General features: G+C 49.0%; 2 protein-coding genes across 4 annotated transcripts; both read left to right on the forward strand.

Annotated features, from left to right (window-relative positions):
• The first annotated feature begins 1,794 nt into the window (after positions 1-1,794).
• Positions 1,795-11,696, forward strand: zc3h13 (zinc finger CCCH-type containing 13). Of its 2 annotated transcripts, none has more exons than XM_079335976.1 (20): positions 1,795-1,983; positions 2,647-2,820; positions 3,166-3,269; positions 3,380-3,494; positions 3,578-3,689; positions 3,781-3,941; positions 4,067-4,215; positions 4,601-4,801; positions 4,886-5,047; positions 5,121-5,464; positions 5,564-6,007; positions 6,100-6,318; positions 6,443-6,920; positions 7,030-7,226; positions 7,404-8,636; positions 8,751-9,425; positions 9,501-9,644; positions 9,744-9,944; positions 10,093-10,256; positions 11,096-11,696. In XM_079335976.1, exons 2-20 carry the CDS (start codon positions 2,656-2,658, stop codon positions 11,309-11,311), a joined length of 5,484 nt encoding a protein of 1,827 aa, XP_079192102.1. In that variant the 5' UTR covers positions 1,795-1,983; positions 2,647-2,655; the 3' UTR covers positions 11,312-11,696. The 2 variants fall into 2 exon arrangements, with proteins under 2 accessions (XP_079192102.1, XP_079192103.1); XM_079335977.1 differs by having other exon boundaries at positions 3,581-3,689.
• Positions 11,697-13,045: 1,349 nt separating this feature from the next.
• On the forward strand, positions 13,046-15,879 carry rpl31 (ribosomal protein L31). Of its 2 annotated transcripts, none has more exons than XM_079336014.1 (5): positions 13,046-13,155; positions 13,615-13,718; positions 14,418-14,543; positions 15,611-15,723; positions 15,809-15,879. In XM_079336014.1, exons 2-5 carry the CDS (start codon positions 13,615-13,617, stop codon positions 15,838-15,840), a joined length of 375 nt encoding a protein of 124 aa, XP_079192140.1. In that variant the 5' UTR covers positions 13,046-13,155; the 3' UTR covers positions 15,841-15,879. The 2 variants fall into 2 exon arrangements, with proteins under 2 accessions (XP_079192140.1, XP_079192139.1); XM_079336013.1 differs by lacking the exon at positions 13,046-13,155 and adding an exon at positions 13,183-13,257.
• The last annotated feature ends 233 nt before the right edge of the window (positions 15,880-16,112 follow it).

The following is a 16,112-nucleotide window of genomic DNA, read 5'->3' on the forward strand; positions in this document are numbered from 1 at the left end:
AGTTGCATTTGTCTTTTTTTTAACAGAAGTAAATGTTAATTTACTTAAAGAGCACATATTATCCACATTTTTCACCTTTTCAAACAGTTCCCCTATGGTCTAAAGGAAAAATCTGTGCTGCGCTTTGGTCCAAATATAACATGAATCAAGCAGCAGAGGAGGTTTGTGACCTCCTCTGGTCAGCTCTCTCTGAACGCTCCGTTTTAGTGTGTGTGTCTCTTTAAATGCAATAAGACCCGCCCCATGAGTTTCGTCACTCTTTCTTTAGAGACGATAAAAATGGCAGACCTGTGCAAAAGTTTTGCTCTAGGCTGGAGGTGAAGTCCATGGGTGGAGATATCAGGGGAGGGGACTTTTTGTTTTTTTATAAGAATCCCGCTGTGACATCACAAGGAGAGAAAATTAGAAACATAGCATTTTTCTCTTTGTGGTAAGAGTTATGCAGACCACAAACAAAGAAGTGGATGGGTTTATTTCACATCTTTTGGGTTGATAGACAGTCAGGTTACCTAGAAAAATGTTAAAAAAAACACTGAAGAAGGGGATTTTTCATAATACGTCCCCTTAAGTATGATCTTTTTTTCGTCATAGTTTATTGTTGTTTATAAATCCCCCATGTGGAATTTACTTTTTATGCTGTTATTGAGACGTGCTACACACAAATAGGCTGATATACACTCACGTCACTAATGGAGAGATGTCAGAGAGAGTGATGCTACACATTAAAGAGCTCTTGAGCAGTGGAGGGTTTGGCGCCTTGGCAGTGCTCAGGAAGTTGAACTTGCACCTGGCCACCTAACAGACCAATTTCCAGACTTGGTCGGCACTGGGACATGAACAGGCGACCTTCCAGTTCCCACCCCAAGTCTCTACAGAATGAGCTCAAGCTTCAGCCTTTAGCATTTCTGTGACTTCTAAGAATACATGTAGTTTAAAGTCGCCAATGTTTTAGTATTTTGTGCATGTATGACTTTTTTAAAAATTAATTTTGACAGTAATCTATCTTGATCCACACTCCGTGAAACACAGGGGTGTAACTGATGCTGGTCAATTTAAAGGTCAGATATTATGCAAAGTAAGATTAGATAATCCTTTGACTCCCAGTGGGGAAATTCGTTGTTTGCAGCAGTAAAAGACAAGAAGAAGAGCATGTAAATGAGTACAACATAAATAAAAACATATAGGATAACGGTTTGTATTTAGAATTATTAAGCCAGTATTAAGTAAGACGATGATGGCTGAAGGAACTGCCCATCTGCCTCAGCGAAAAGGGTGAGATGAGTTGTCCAGCATGGTTGCGATTTAGTCCTTCATCCTACTCTCAGCCACCGTTTCCAAATAAACTTTACCATGTTTTCTAAGATTAATACGTCCCTATAGCTTCTCTAGAAACCCCCTAATTACATTTGTGGCATCTCCAAAGGGCAGAAACCCTTCTCCCAGGTGGGTGACACTCCTGGTGTTTGTTGTGCCTTCTCCCTCCAAGAATTGGGTGCAAGAAAGATGCTTCCAGAATCAGAGTGAAATTTGTGCAAATTTCACAGACATGTTCTAAGGAGCTCTGATAGTTATTCAAACATGTTGAAAATTAGTACAACATATTACTTTTAAGAAAAGAAGACAAATGCAGGGTAGTTCATGACACACTACAGAATATTATTGGCTCTAGATCTTGGAGAATATATGCAAAATTAATTTTGGCATTTTTAAAAGAAACAGGGCTAATACTCATTTTATAAAACCATCCTTTTTTTGTCCTACACTCCAGTCCAGTATGTGGCGGTAATACGCGTTCAAGCTGGTTGTCAACTGCCAATAAAACCGCAGAAGAAGAGCAGTTCATAGGACGCGCAGCCTGCGCTAACATGAAGGCACACGGGGCAGTTTCTGCCTTTCTTTTTAAAGAATAAGCCTTGTTATTTCTACAAGAGCTGAATCCCTTCACTGGACTCAAGTAGATGCGACACCGAATCAATATCTTGGGTGAGGCGGCTTTTGTTGTTGTCCAAAAGGCTAACGGGCTAGCTTCTGAATGTAGCATAAAGGCCCCCGCGCTGAGCTAGCATCAAGTCATTAGCTCCTGGGTTAACTTTAGCAGGAGTTTAATGCAGTGTGTGATGTTTAAAGGGCCTAACTCCGACACGAATATCGTAATCATTTTAATATATCTGTATCTGTGCAGAAGCAGCAGCTGTATCAAACCCGCGTTGTTGCTGGTTTTGGAGGTTCAGCTCTCCTGAAACAACAACAGGGGAAGTTAGCATGTTTTGGACGAGTCTTGCAGAAATCAGAGAGCTGAAACAAAAACTAAAATGTTGTTTAAAATGTGCTTTTTATGCTTCTTAGTCAAAATTCATCTTATTTTTCGACAGGGGAATAAAATAAGTTAAACAAGCTCTGCATCTAGAGTAAATAAATGAATGAACGAATGAATGGATGGATGTAGGGACAGCAGACAAAGTTTTTAAAATAAGAAACCGTTTTTACTGTCTTTTGATCTAAACGGTATTACACAATAAGAAATAATCTAAAAGATAAACGGGTAACCTTCACGTCTGAGAAGCAGAAGATGGGATTTATTCTGCTGGCAGGATACTCCAAATAATAATGCATATAATAGTAATAATGCATTTGTTGTGCTTCCAGTCCTGCAGAATGTCCAAGATCAGGCGGAAGGTAACAGTGGAGAATTCAAAAACCATATCTGACAGCAGCAGCAGCACCCCGACCAGCAGCACCAGCAACAACCCCGCCGCCCCCTCCCGCCGGCCCAGCGTGTTCGAGAGACTTGGCCCCAGCACTGGGAGTAATGCTGCTGATGTACGTAGAGCTCAGGGACTCATCCAAACCCTGAAGATGTTTCATTCCTAACTTTCCTGATTGATGTAAAGATAGATGATGTTTAAGTTTTTTTTCCTTTTACTTCTGCTGCACGCACGTGTTGTAGAAGTCAGAGCAAACGCACCCCAGTTTTCACACGTGCATTCATGAAAAAATTCTTTATCTTAAACAACAAAATTTTTTTTGTACAAATAAGTTATTTTGAACGAGAATGTGTAATAAAAAAAAGGCTCATTCTCCAAACATCACATCAGTGAAGACTGTCTCGTCTCTGGTCATATTGTTGATTGTGATCATGTTCTCTGATCTGTTTGGCCCTTTCAGAGTCACTGTAGAAATTGGCTGAAGACCGGTAATTGCAGTTACGGCAACACTTGTCGCTACACACATGGAACTCAGCCACGAGGCAAAGGATTCAGCTTCAGTCGGTAAGATGGCTCGTTTTAGTCTGACCGTTCTTTACATGTCGACTTTTGACGTCAGGATTTCTCTGATGGGAGTCGGCATGTTTGATCATTGTTCTCTCCAAACGGAGCAGGTCAGCCGAGAGACCCACAGGTGACCTGCGGGAGAGGATGAAGAATAAAAGACAAGATGTTGACCCAGAAAACCTGAAGCGAGACCCAGAAGAGCCCGCATCGCCCACACCGAGAGTGAGTTCCCCGCTCCCTCAATCTTTACCCTTCGAATGCATCGCTTCTACTCGAAGAGGCAAAACATTTGTGTTTCTCCGCAGCAGAGAGACTCCTCTAGAGGCCGACACAGGGAGAAGGAGGATATAAAGATAACAAAGGAGCGCACCCCAGCCAGCGAAGAAGAGCCCACAGAGTGGGAGACAACCCGTGAAGGTGGTTCTTTATGTCACGTTTGATTTCTTCAACCTGAAACGCACTAAAAGAGATTCAACGTTCTTAGATTTTGGGTTTTTGTTCCCCTCAGACTCGGATATCGGCGACTACGACTACGAGTTGTCCCTGGAAATGAAGCGCCAAAAGATTCAACGTGAGCTGATGAAATTGGAGAACTTGGAAAAGAGGGAGGAGATCGTCATCAAGAAAGACGAGACCCCCGCCAAAACCCGAGCGACTGCCATGCCTAAAGTGAGGATCTACCTCGGCTTTGACTTGAATGATTTGTGGGCTCTCTGTTTCCGCAAGGACATTTGTCCTCGTTTGAGTGTCTGTCTTTTTTTTCCCCTACCTGATCTGGGTCCTCTGTCCTGCAGGCCTCCCCAGAGCAGCTAAGCAGCAGAGATTCCCCCTCATCCAGGAAGTCCAGCGGATCCCCGAAGCACAAAAGTGGAACGAAAGGCCCGGGATCTGGCAAGAAGGAGAAGAAGGCGTCTGTGTCCTCACCTGTTTCAGAAAATGCCAGGTAGGCGTCACGTGAGGGGAGGGGCTTCCAGATTTGATCTGGCCCTTTTTTTTTTTTCCCTCGAAGTGACTGTACTGCACGTTCATCCTGTCGCTATGACAACAATCGTATTAAAAAGCTGCTGAATGAGCATCAAACGTCGAACGCTTGCCCTTCTACACACACACACACACACACACACACACACACACACACACACACACAACACAAAAAAACACACACGCACACTAAAAAAAAAAAAAAAAAAAAGCCGAAGCGCTCGTATAAAAGACGCTTGGCACTGCACTTAACACTCTGAAAAACAAAAAATTATATATATATATATATATTTTTTTAGGGGGTGCGTTCTCGTTTTAAAAATAATTTTCTGTCCTCTCACTCTCAGGTCTTCAAAGGGAGGCCACAGTAAGAAGAAAGGGCCCCGGACCCCCAGTCCCCCTCCACCAGTCCCTTTGGACATTCCCGTCGTTGGGAAGAAACACAAAGGCAAACACAAAAACAAGGAGAAGTCTGAGGAGAAGCAGAAGGAGGGGAAAGATCGGGGACGGGACACCGAGAAACACAAAGAGAAGAAGGAGAAGCGCAGGTACAGTGAGGACGCCGTCTTCTTCTGTTCACACGCCCAACCGTGGCGCCATCTTTTCTAACAGTCGTGCTTTTCAACCTGCAGAGACAGATCAGACAGTTCCCACAAGGCCAAGCGGTCGGTGACATCAGAGGAGCGCTCCGGCAGTGTGTCATCGCACCCGACTTCCCCTCCATCCAGAAAGAAATCCAGCTCTCCGAAAGCGTCCTCCCATAAGACCTCTGCGCTGGCCTCCCCTCCTCGCAGGTAACCACGCCTCCGCTCTCACACTTTAACTTCCTGTCAGTCGTCAGGTATTTACCGTCTCTCGTCCCTGCAGGTGTCCTTCTCCTCCTCGCCGCCAGCACACCCCGACCCCTCCTCGCCACCTCTCCCCTTCCTCCCACTCGGGTTCCTCCGCCCAGCGGCACTCTTTGTCTCCCCGCCGCCGCCGCTCCTCCTCCCCCTCCTACCGCCGGAGCACGCCGGCCGCCGCCTCCGCCTCCCCACCTCCGAGCTCCCGCCGCTCGCCGTCACCCCCTCCCTCCCAGGACGCGTCGTCCCCGCACCGCCGATCGGACCGCTCGAGCCCCAGCAGACACCACTCCAGGGGCCGGGAGAGAAGCCGGGGGGAGCGAGAGAGGAGTCCGCCTGCTCAGGAGCGCAGGCACGAGCGCAGAGACGGTGACGGATCTTCTTCTTCTACTGTTCTGACGTCGGCGTAAAACTACAAATCACTTCTTTTGAACCTTTTTTTTTTTTGTCTGCTCTTCTCGTCAACAGAAAGCCGCAGCAAGCGAGACAAGGACAACATCCGCGACGACCGAGACTACGACTCTGAGCAAGTATCATCCCGCGACGACCGAGAGACCAGAGAGCGGCGCGACGCCCGCGACCGAGGGCGAGAACCCGCGCGGGACTCTCGCGACCACCGGGACAGCCGAGACGCGAAGGACTCCCGGGAGAGCCGCGCGGAGACGCGCTCGAGCCGGGAGTCGCTGGAGATCCGCGAGCGCGAACGGGAGCGCGAGCGCGAGAAGGAGAGGGAGCGAGAGAAGGAGAGAGAGAGGGAGAGGAGCGAAGCCCACAGGAAGGAGGAGGCGGCGGCGGCGGCGGCTCAGGACGAGAGGAACTACGGGAGAGGACACGGACGTGAAGACGTGAGGACAGACAGAGCGGAGAGGAACGGACGGGGAAGAGGGCGAGCTAACGAAACGTCGGAGAAAGGCAGGACACCTTTAACTCCCTCGTTACAGATCGTCGTCTTTGCAGCTGTGAGAGGAAAAAAGGAAAGTCATCTTTTTCATCTCTTCTTTCAGCCTCCAGCAGAAACTCCCGAGGTTCACAGCTGGAGAGCAGCCACGACAGTTGGGAGTCCAGAAGCAGCGCGGTCCGTGAACGCAGCACAGACCGCAGCGACAGGGGCTCGGACCGAGACCGCTACGACGGCGAAAGGAGGGGCGAGCCAGCCCGAGACTCGTCCTACGACCGGAGAGCCGGGCACGGAGAGCGCGATCGGCGGGACAACCGAGAGAGAGGTGCAGGGGTTCGCACGGTCCACTAAACGCAGCGTTAATCCAGACAAACGTGGGAAGAGTTCCAGGTTTGAGAATGCCGGAAAATCTCTCTTAATTTGAGTTTTTTTATTTTTTATTTTCCTAGATCAAAGAGCGCCGTCCCCGAGTCGACACCAAGGGCGATCAGAGAAGCCCGAGAGGGACGACAGGAGGGAGGAGCGCAGGGCAGACGACAGACGAGACGACAGGCCCCGCGAGCGGGAGCGAGAGAGGGAGAGGGAACGAGAGAAGGAGAAGGAGCGAGAGAGGGAGCGGGAGAAGGAGCGGGAGGCGGAGAAGGAGAGGGTCAGGGAGAGGGAGCGGGAGCGGGAACGAGAGAGGGAGCGCGAGCGGGAGAGGGAGAGGGAGCGAGAGGAGCGCGAGCGGGAGAGGGAGGAGCGGGAGAGGGAGCGCGAGAGGAAGGAGCGAGAGAGGGAGCGGGAGAGAGAGAGGGAGCAACAGGAGAGAGAGAGGCAGAGGGAATGGGAGGAGAGGGAGCGGGGGAGGGAGGAAAGGAGGGAGAGGAGGGAGGACGGAAGGGATGAGCGAGCCGTGCGAGACACCCGGGATGATCGCAAGACGAGGCACGTATCCGTTTGTTTATATTTACGTGAACTCGAATCCGTCACCTCAAATTCTCCGGATAATAACGGGGACTTTTCCCCCCCCCCACTAATCTTTCTCTCGTTGCAGTCGTAAGAGGCCCCGGGTGGAGAGCAGCCCGAGCCCCCGACCCTCACCGAAGCGAGCGGCGCGCGACCTCAGCCCGGCGGACAGCGACGGCTACAACAGCGCCGAGGACAAAAGTGAGCGCCTGACTGGCCGAGGGCAGGCCAAGACCCACCCACAGCCCCTCCTCCCCAGCCCAGTGTGTCCGCCTCCATCTGACAGTAGGGACATTCTTTCTGAAAGGACACACTCCTGTTTAACCGGGCACTTCGTATTAACTGTAAACGCACCGTTTGTTGAAAAGGAAACGCTCGACTCGTCTCAGACTGTTTTCTCGAGGACGAATCCGTCCACTTTAGTTCCTGCCGTCTCCTGACTGTGTCTCTGTGCTTTTCAAGGTGATAAGCATCGTCTCCTGAGCCAGGTGGTGCGGCCGCAGGAGCCCCTGCTCCGCTCGCCGCCGACGTCCGCCTCCGACGAGAAACCCGCCCACTGGAAGGACGAGGAGCGGCGGGGAGCCGGAGAGAAGAGGGAGGCGCGCGGCCGCCTGGACGAGCCGGAGCCTCGCGGGGAAAGAAGCCGAGCCGGCGACAGGCGAGGGGAGCACCTGGCAGACCCCCCGCCCGACTCCCGCAGCCGAGGCAGAGAGCAGCGGGACTCCACGCCGCCTCCGCCTCCTTCGGCTCTCGCCACTGGCGGCGAGGACAGAGACACGGCGGGCTCGCAGTCTCACGAGGAAGGTAAAAAGAAGATCAAGTCTCAGAGGAAGGGCTTGAAAAAGGGTCGTAAAGACGAGGAGGGCGGCGGCCTGGTTGCGGCGGGAGATCGTTTCAACCCTGAGCCTCCTGCAGGCGCATCCTCGGATGGAGCGCCGCTTTTACTTTCGCCCAGGAAAGGAGCCAAGAAGAAGGTGCTGGAGAGGAAGAAACGATCCCGGGGAGGAGAATCGGATGCGTCTGACGAGGATTCATCCGCTCATCAGCCACATAACAAAAGGAAGAGGGGTCCGCGCACGCCACCGCCCTCCATGAGGCCGGATCTCCGTGGCGCCGGAGGCAATCCGGAGCCGCCGCCGCCGCCGCTCTCCTCCAAGATAGACAACTTCAGTGACTGGTCCGACGAGGAGGTCTCAGACCGAGCGGTCGGACCTCTGGAAGCACAAGCTCCCCCGTGTGCGGCGGAGAGAGCGCCCGCCGAGCCTCTGAGGAGAGGCGGCGCTCGCTCTGGCAGGGACAGGGAGCGCTGCAACCCCCCTCCTATCGCGCCGCTCCTCCCCCAGGAGCCCCCGATTCTGCTGCAGACTCTGACCCCGCAGCCGCTCATGTCCCAGCCGCTCCTCCGTAAGCCTCCCCCGGAGCAGGCGCGCAGCAGCAGCATGGGGAGCAACCAGAGCCGCGCGTCCACCAGGCGCCTGAGATCGCCCTCGAACGAATCGGCCCACAGAGAAGACCCGCAAGGCCCGCGATCCCGCCGAGGACGACTGCAGGCCACCAACTCTCGGGACAGGGAGCGAGAGAGGGAGAGAGAGCGGGAGAGAGAGAGGCAGGTGGTGAACGATCCGCCGGGGAATGAGAGGAAGTCTCGAATTGACCAGCTGAGGAGAGGGGAGCCGAGCCGCAGCACCTCATCAGGTAGATCCAGAAACATCCCGACGCTGCGTCTTATTTTTTTTTTTCCCACATGTATGCTCACATGTTAATCTCACATCCTTACCCGTACGTGAATCGTCTGCTTCTGTCTCACAGATCGGCAGGATTCCCGCAGCCACAGCTCCAGACGCAGCTCTCCTGACTCGGAGAGGCAGGCGAGATCCCGCGCCGGCTCTTACGACAGCCGGGAGCGTGAGAGGGAGACGTTTGAGCGGGAGAGGGAGCGAGACCGGAAGGACCTGCGGCCTCAGCAGCAGCAGCAGCAGCAACAGCAGCAGCAGCAGCAGCAGCAGCAGCCGCCGCTCCTCCTCCAGCAGCCCCTCCAACAGCCCAGAGACTGGGAGCCTGAACCCAGAGACTGGTCCAGCAGGGGACGCGAGCCTCTGCTGATGCGTCCGGGTCGCGAGCCTCTCCTAAGGGAGCGGGACATGAGGGAAAGGGATCGTTTACTCCCCGAGGGACTCATCCAGCAGCACGAGCGGGAACGGGAGCGAGAGAGGGAGCGAGAGAGAGACGGCCGAGGATGCGATCGAGAGAGGGAGAGGATGATGATGATGGATCTCCCGCCGCACGCCGACTCCAGGACCTCGGGACGAGGCGATCTAAGGGGGGACATGAGAGGAGACCTGCGAGGGGACATGATGAGACAGGATAGGGGAGACTATGAGCCTTTGCTGCCAAGAGAAGCCTTCAGCCCTCCGGAGACGGACAAAGCGAGCAACAGTCACCACCTGGAGCAACGAGAGTTGGAGAAGACGGACAGCTTGGACGGTAAGAAGAGAAATTTTTATTTTATTTTTTTGTGCAAAATTTCCCTGCTGGATTTAAAGGAATCTGTGTTATCAGGAGACGATGACGGGAAAGAGGACGATGGGCAGTCGGTTGCATCCGTAGGAGAGGAGTACGAACCAATCAGTGATGACGAGCTGGATGAGATTTTAGCTGACAGCCAGAAGAAAGAGGATCAGCAAGAGGACGAGAAAATCACAGGTGCGAGGAATTTTTATCTCAAATATTTTGGGGGAATAAGTTGGATAGAAAAGTTCTTGCGTGTTAAGGTTAATTGTCTCCCTTTGCGCGTTCCCTCAGGTCCTTTAGACGTGATCGACGTGGACTGGTCCAGTCTGATGCCCAAACAGAAACAGGAGCCCCGGGCAGCGGGGGCAGCGCTGCTCCGGTTCACCCCTGGGGCGGTGCTCCTCAGGGCGGGCATCTCCAAGAGACTGGCAGGGCCTGAGCTCCTGGAGCAGGTCAGAGAGGTGTGCAAGTCTGAGCTGGATGACCCCAAAGGTGAGAGTTAGCTTTCATTTCGTTTTGGATCAGCTGTTCCAGAGAGGACCGCAGTCGGTGTTCAATTTGTGTTAAAAACGACTTTATTTTTAATTTTTTTTTTTTAATTTGTGATCCTTCTAAGTCTCTGTCCGCTCTGCCCCTCCAGATGCTGACAAGCTGTTTGAGAATGACCTGGGCGCCCTGAACATGGCGGCCCTGAACAGGCGGGTGGAGCGAGCAGGTTTGCTGACGAACCTCGGGCCCTGCTGCAAGGCTCTGTGCGCACGCAGGGACTTCGCCATCCGCCGGCAGCTGTTAAAAAATGAAAAAGTAGGTTCAGTACGCTCAGATCGAAGTGACTGTCTGTAAAGTGTGAGACAGATTTATAATAGCTGTAGCATAAACTTTTAGGTCAAAATTGAGTTTGTTAAAAGTGCTCGTTGGCCCCACTCTGTGCCACTGAATCTTTTTATTAAGATACTTAAATAATGCATCAAACGCTCTCTTCAAATGAACCAGACTCCGTTGACTGAAACTCTTATTTCCTGTACAGATGACAGAAGTTTCTGGTTCTTTCGTGTGTTTTTTTTATGAAACTGATAAAAACAACAACAAAAAAACTCAAACTGGGGCGCTGATGGTCTAGACTCTCACGCCCCATCCTTCAGGTGGGAATCAGACTTTGATGCATTAAGCTAGTTTATACTTCTGCGTTGCGTCGACGCCGTAGCTACGCGGACCCTACGCGCACCTCCAAAAAAAATCCTGATTACGCATCGCGTCGACGTGAACTGCAAGGACTGTGATTGGTCCGCTCAGGATGTCATTTCTGGCAGGTGCTTTTCCAGTCACAACGGAAATATTAAAAGTTGAAAAAATCAGGCGATTGAAATTCGAAAGTAGCGAAAATGCATTTCTTCATCCAGGATCCTCAGTGGGATAACGAGTGTGTTAAATTCACCCGTTTTCAGCCTCGATTGATTTAGTTGTCTCCGCAAACGTCGCCACTGCCCCCTAGCGGCTTGGCGGTGAATTGCAGAGCAACGCGTTTCCTCGACGCAGAACTATCAATGCACCGAGACGGCGTCGGGTCTACGCCGTCGACACAACACATAAGTATGAACGAGGCTTTTGAAGAGACGTTTTTAACGTTTGCGTTTCTTCCTCAGGGCCTGACCAAACAGTACCCCGCCACGCCTGTGGTGGACACGGAGCTGCTGCAGATGAGCATGCGTCTCTTCAGAAGGACCATGGCCGGCCAGACGTCGGGACCGGAGCGGCCTGACGCTGCGTCGGCACCAGCGGCCGAGGCTGCTGCCGCTGCTGCTGCAGCTGGTAGTGGGAGTCAGGTCAGCGCAGCGCCGCCTGAGGTGTGTGTGTCCTGAGCCAAACGGATTGAAAGTGAACGCTTGTGTTTTATCTGACTCTGTCCTGTTTCATTACATGCTTTAGCCTTTTTAGTTATGAGAACAAGAAATACAGAATAAAAAACAGCAAAATAGTGAATCAGTTATGCGTTTCATGTCATGATGATCTGCTGAAGTGCTGTGCCATAGACTCCCAGACATTTTAGCCCATGGAGGTGTGTCATGTATGAGAAGCATAAAACACACCTGAAACGACGACGTCATGTTTTTCTTTTTGTGCATTACGATGTTTTAGAGCAGCTTTTTTTCATTGTCAGCTCCACCTTGTCTAACCATGTTCAAGTGTCGTTTTCTTAGATTGTGCATTGGTTCATACAGCTGTGCATTAAAATGGTTAGATGTGGATTTTTGTAATGGCTCTTTTGCTTTTTGACTGTCCAGCCTTGAAATTGTGATGTTCCTTTTTTCATTTACACCATGTTTCAAAAGATCTGCAGAGCAAATCGAAAACATTTCATGAACACTGAAACATCCTGCAGGGACTTGAACGAACATTTCTCACGAATAAGCACTGCCAAACTATTTTTTATTTTGAATGTACATTGTTAGAACTGTTGGAACATGTGAATGTTGTTTTTTTTTTTCTTTGCTTCATGAATGGTTTGGCAATGTCTCCCTGAAACAATGAACTGAAGCGAGCAGAAAGTACCAGATCTCCGTCACTGCCACGTGGAGCTTCTCTTTCAAAACCTTTTTCCATCCATACAAAAAGACGCTAAAGCAGTAGCTGTTCACATAAAAAAAAAAAAAGGAAAAAAAATTGAAAAGGTAATAATTTCAACTTTAAATCTCATCACTGTGTGCCAGGATGACCGTCCAGAGTCCCAATAAAAAGACTTGAAAAGGTGGAAAAAATGAAACACTGGGATGTTAATTCAACACGTGACGTGCAGGTTTTGCATGCTGTTGGACATAAAATGCAATGGACAAACCAGCTTAAGGAACATTAGGAGGAAAGTCTGAATTGTAAGAGTCCCCGGATTCATCATGCATCACTAACTTTAAATCTGAGAGACTCTGGGCTCTGATAAAGCTCCATATCCTTTAATCTGACCACAACTCCTGTTTGGAAAACACTTCTCGTACATCTTATTTATTTTGTCTGACACTCAAGGTCAACTTTAAGGTGTGAAATCGAGTTTAATGCTGTATTTTTTTACTGTAAAATAAATGGAAAATGATACTTTCTCATTGTGAAGATATTTTGCTGCGTTAGGACGAGAAGAAGTACAAATGGAGTGCTGGTTAATCGTGATGATCAGAGTCACAAGGTGCTTTTGAGGTAAGTGCAGAAGTTGAACCACACACTGGACAGTTTGCAGGCAGAACGTCCCACTTTCTCTCCCCACACAATTTATAATCTAAGTCTGGCTGTTATGATCAAGAAAATGAAGAATAAATTAAAATGACAGAAGAAACATCAGGGCGAGGGGGGCACATCTGGGACGCCAGATGTTGCTGATGAGGCCTCTGGAGGTGATTTTGACCTTTAATGAAGGCACCTGTGGGGAGGGTGGTGTCCCCCCCCTTTATCAGCAGTTCTGTGGGGTTAAAATGTGCTTTTAACACCGTTTCCGGTACTTCGGACTTGGTGATGGAATCGCCACGATTTAGCAACAGAATTTCTTACATTACATTTTATAAAACCAGAAGTTTCTGCGAGAGGAAAATAAACAATGTAGGTACCTTTATTTTTACGCTTTGTTGTTGACGAACATTATATAAAACGGACCGGCTTCCTTTACCCAGAATCCCCCGCTTTGATTCCGTCCTTCCGACTTCCGCCTCAACTACGAGCCGAGGTGAGGATAATTTTTCAGGAATTACAATCCTACAATCTAACTCCATCCTTCGATTTTAATGCCCCAAATTGACAAATTTCTCTTCATAGTACATTTATCAGAGTGTGTTTGTGCCTTTTGAGTGTTTTTTTTAATGTATTTTCGCGTCATTAAAGACGTATTTTATAGCGGCCAGTGGTAGTGTTGACTGACCCGGAGTGGCTGCTCATCGCCCGGTTGCTCTGTGCTCGGCAGCTAGTGGGATTAAAAAGACAACATTTTTTAATAAGAAACAGCACAAGGACAGGTTTATGCTGCTAAATCTACACACATGCTTCTTTTCTTTCTGTCAAATATTTCGTTTTTTGTGCTAATTGAGCGTCAACATGGAGCTAACCGGGTTAGCATGGAGGGGTTTTGTGCATGTGAGAATTAAACGCGTCTGTTGAAATTTTTTATTTACTTACTTATTTATTATAGATGGCCCCTACTAAGAAAGGAGAGAAAAAGAAGGGGCGTTCAGCCATCAACGAGGTTGTGACCAGAGAGTACACCATCAATGTACACAAACGCATCCATGGAGTGTAAGTACAGTCTGACTCACTGTGTTCTTGTCTGCATTTTGTTTGTATCTCATGCTGACTATGATATATGAAAACTGTCACACTCGGACTGGACGATGTTTGAGGAAACTGATTGGAAATATAATTAAACAAGAAAGATGTGATTGAGCTTTTTATGCACAATCAATATCAATTTAAAATTCAGTCACTCGAACAAACTTCGTATAATTTTTAATTGCAAATCTGAAACCCCCCTACCTGTTGGGTCCAGTCTGCTGAGAGACATGATCAGTCATCACAAACTTGTGGCTTCTTCCCCTCTTGTGATTGAAATCTTTGAGCTCATGGTCTTGGGTTGCGTGTAACTCTCACAACACCTAACCGTGCGTCCTCTAACTGAAGCTACTAAAAGTAACAAATCAGCGACACAACAGTCCATAAATGTGGCCACAGCATGAATGAGCTGAAATCTGTGACTGCAGCAGTGTCTCCGTGTTGTCCTTTTACTCGGGACACACGGGCTCTGAAGGTGATGCCAGACAGCTTTATGCAAAATTTAAAAAAAACTGGCATGACTGATGGATCAAGTCTTGTGATGTAACTTGTGCACATCCTAAACGTCAGAGCGACGTATCGCTCAGCCCGACCACTCGGCCGTGAAAATGAATTCAGAAATCACAACAAGCGTGTTGACTGTACATTTTTGAATCGTCCCTGCAGGAGCTTCAAGAAGAGGGCTCCCCGTGCCATCAAGGAGATCCGCAAGTTCGCCGTCAAGGAGATGGGAACTCCAGATGTGCGTATCGACACTCGCCTCAACAAGGCCGTGTGGAGCAAGGGTGTCAGGTGAGATAACGTTTAATGTGAGCGCCGTGTTAATGTGAGCGATGGTTTCATGGTGTGACGGTGATTCTGAGCTGCTTTTTGCCTCCCTGTCGTTTCTGCATCACCATGCACCATGTGAGCCGCTGTTAAAATGTGCAGCACTGATCGACAATGCTTTGTCACCTGCTTTCATTTAGACTTTATGTTGGGTTATATTGAAACCGTGTTCCGTTATTCCCACACTCTTTTGTGTGTGGGTAGAAATGCAAGAAAAAGAAAAGGTCAAACGGGTTTGTCCCGAGAGGAAAGAGTCTCCCGACCGATGTGCAGCATCTCAAATAAAAACTGAAGTTTGTTTCTCTGCAGCTGTTTCCTAACCTGCACTCTCCGTTTAAAACTGTTGTCAATGCACGTCATCATCTTCAGTAAGACGGGATGAATAATGAAGCGAAACAATGAGGGATATTTGAGCTCTTTAATGTACAGCTCATGGACTTTGTCAGCTGATGCATGCTAAAAAAATATAACTGCAGAATGAGTTTCGACAGGAAGCTGGTGTGTGCAGGGTCACATGAACGTGGAGGCACAGTTTGTGCTGACGTGACGGTTCTGTAGAAATCGAATAACTTTGAAATCTGTGCTCATCAAATATGCAAGTTTGGCCCGGTTGATTTTAAAGATGATTATACAAGGTGAACGTTCTGATTCGATGTTTACTGGGAGGGAAAAGAAGCAAGTTAACAAATAAAAACAGCATTTTCAGATCACTGGAAACGTTCAATTCCACCTTCAGTCTGGATATCCAGAATTTGAGCTTTCTGACGCTCATGTGCTTGTCGTTCAAACTGAGGCTGTGGCACGCTCCGAATCACAGCTTCAAATGTTTTGCATTATTAGTGGGCAGTATGAATTTTTTGTTAAATTTCACTTTAATACTCTCTTTAGAGTTTCAGTCTCCGATCCTTCATGAAACATCTTCGTAAAAGTGGAGCAAAGTTAACTTTTCTGGTCGGTTTCTAACCGCTGCTTTAAATCAAGTTGCATCCATTGAGCAACGATAGTAACCGTGTGACGTCTGTGCCGTGCAGGAACGTGCCGTACAGGGTACGAGTGCGTCTGTCCAGGAAGCGTAACGAGGACGAGGACTCCCCCAACAAACTGTACACCTTGGTCACGTACGTTCCTGTCACCACATGCAAAGGTAAATTAAAACACGCACTTTGTCTCCTGAAGCTGTAAAGACTTTATCACTAATGTCTCTTGTTTTGTTTTTTTTTTCTTAACAGGTCTGCAGACAGTCAATGTTGATGAAAACTAAATTTGTTCCCTCTGCGAGTGGAATAAATTGATAAAAGGACACCTGTCTTCTCTCTTTATTTCACTGAATGTGGAGAACGACTCCTCAGAAGTAGTTTAATTGTTTAACTCTGAACCGTTATCATACTATACTGAGACACCTGTGGAGCACGTCAAGGTGTTTAAGACGTTACACAAAACGATGTCTGAAACTTGAGTCCAGTTAGTGAGCACTGAGCGTTCCTCGTTTTAATGTTTGTACTTTTTCAGTCAAACTTCAGGGACAAGGGTTTC

Source organism: Symphodus melops (genome assembly GCF_947650265.1).
Source record: "Symphodus melops genome assembly, chromosome: 23".
In the NCBI taxonomy this organism is placed as follows: domain Eukaryota; kingdom Metazoa; phylum Chordata; class Actinopteri; order Labriformes; family Labridae; genus Symphodus; species Symphodus melops.

Bases quoted from the DNA above. Each gene is read 5' to 3' on its own strand.
- zc3h13 (XM_079335976.1), top strand. From the start codon at position 2,656: ATGTCCAAGATCAGGCGGAAGGTAACAGTGGAGAATTCAAAAACCATA. The intron at 8,637-8,750 runs GTAGATCCAGAA...TCTGTCTCACAG, and splicing joins GAGCCGCAGCACCTCATCAG to ATCGGCAGGATTCCCGCAGC. The intron at 9,645-9,743 runs GTGCGAGGAATT...GCGTTCCCTCAG, and splicing joins AGAGGACGAGAAAATCACAG to GTCCTTTAGACGTGATCGAC.
- rpl31 (XM_079336014.1), top strand. From the start codon at position 13,615: ATGGCCCCTACTAAGAAAGGAGAGAAAAAGAAGGGGCGTTCAGCCATC. The intron at 13,719-14,417 runs GTAAGTACAGTC...TCGTCCCTGCAG, and splicing joins CACAAACGCATCCATGGAGT to GAGCTTCAAGAAGAGGGCTC. The intron at 14,544-15,610 runs GTGAGATAACGT...TGTGCCGTGCAG, and splicing joins GTGTGGAGCAAGGGTGTCAG to GAACGTGCCGTACAGGGTAC.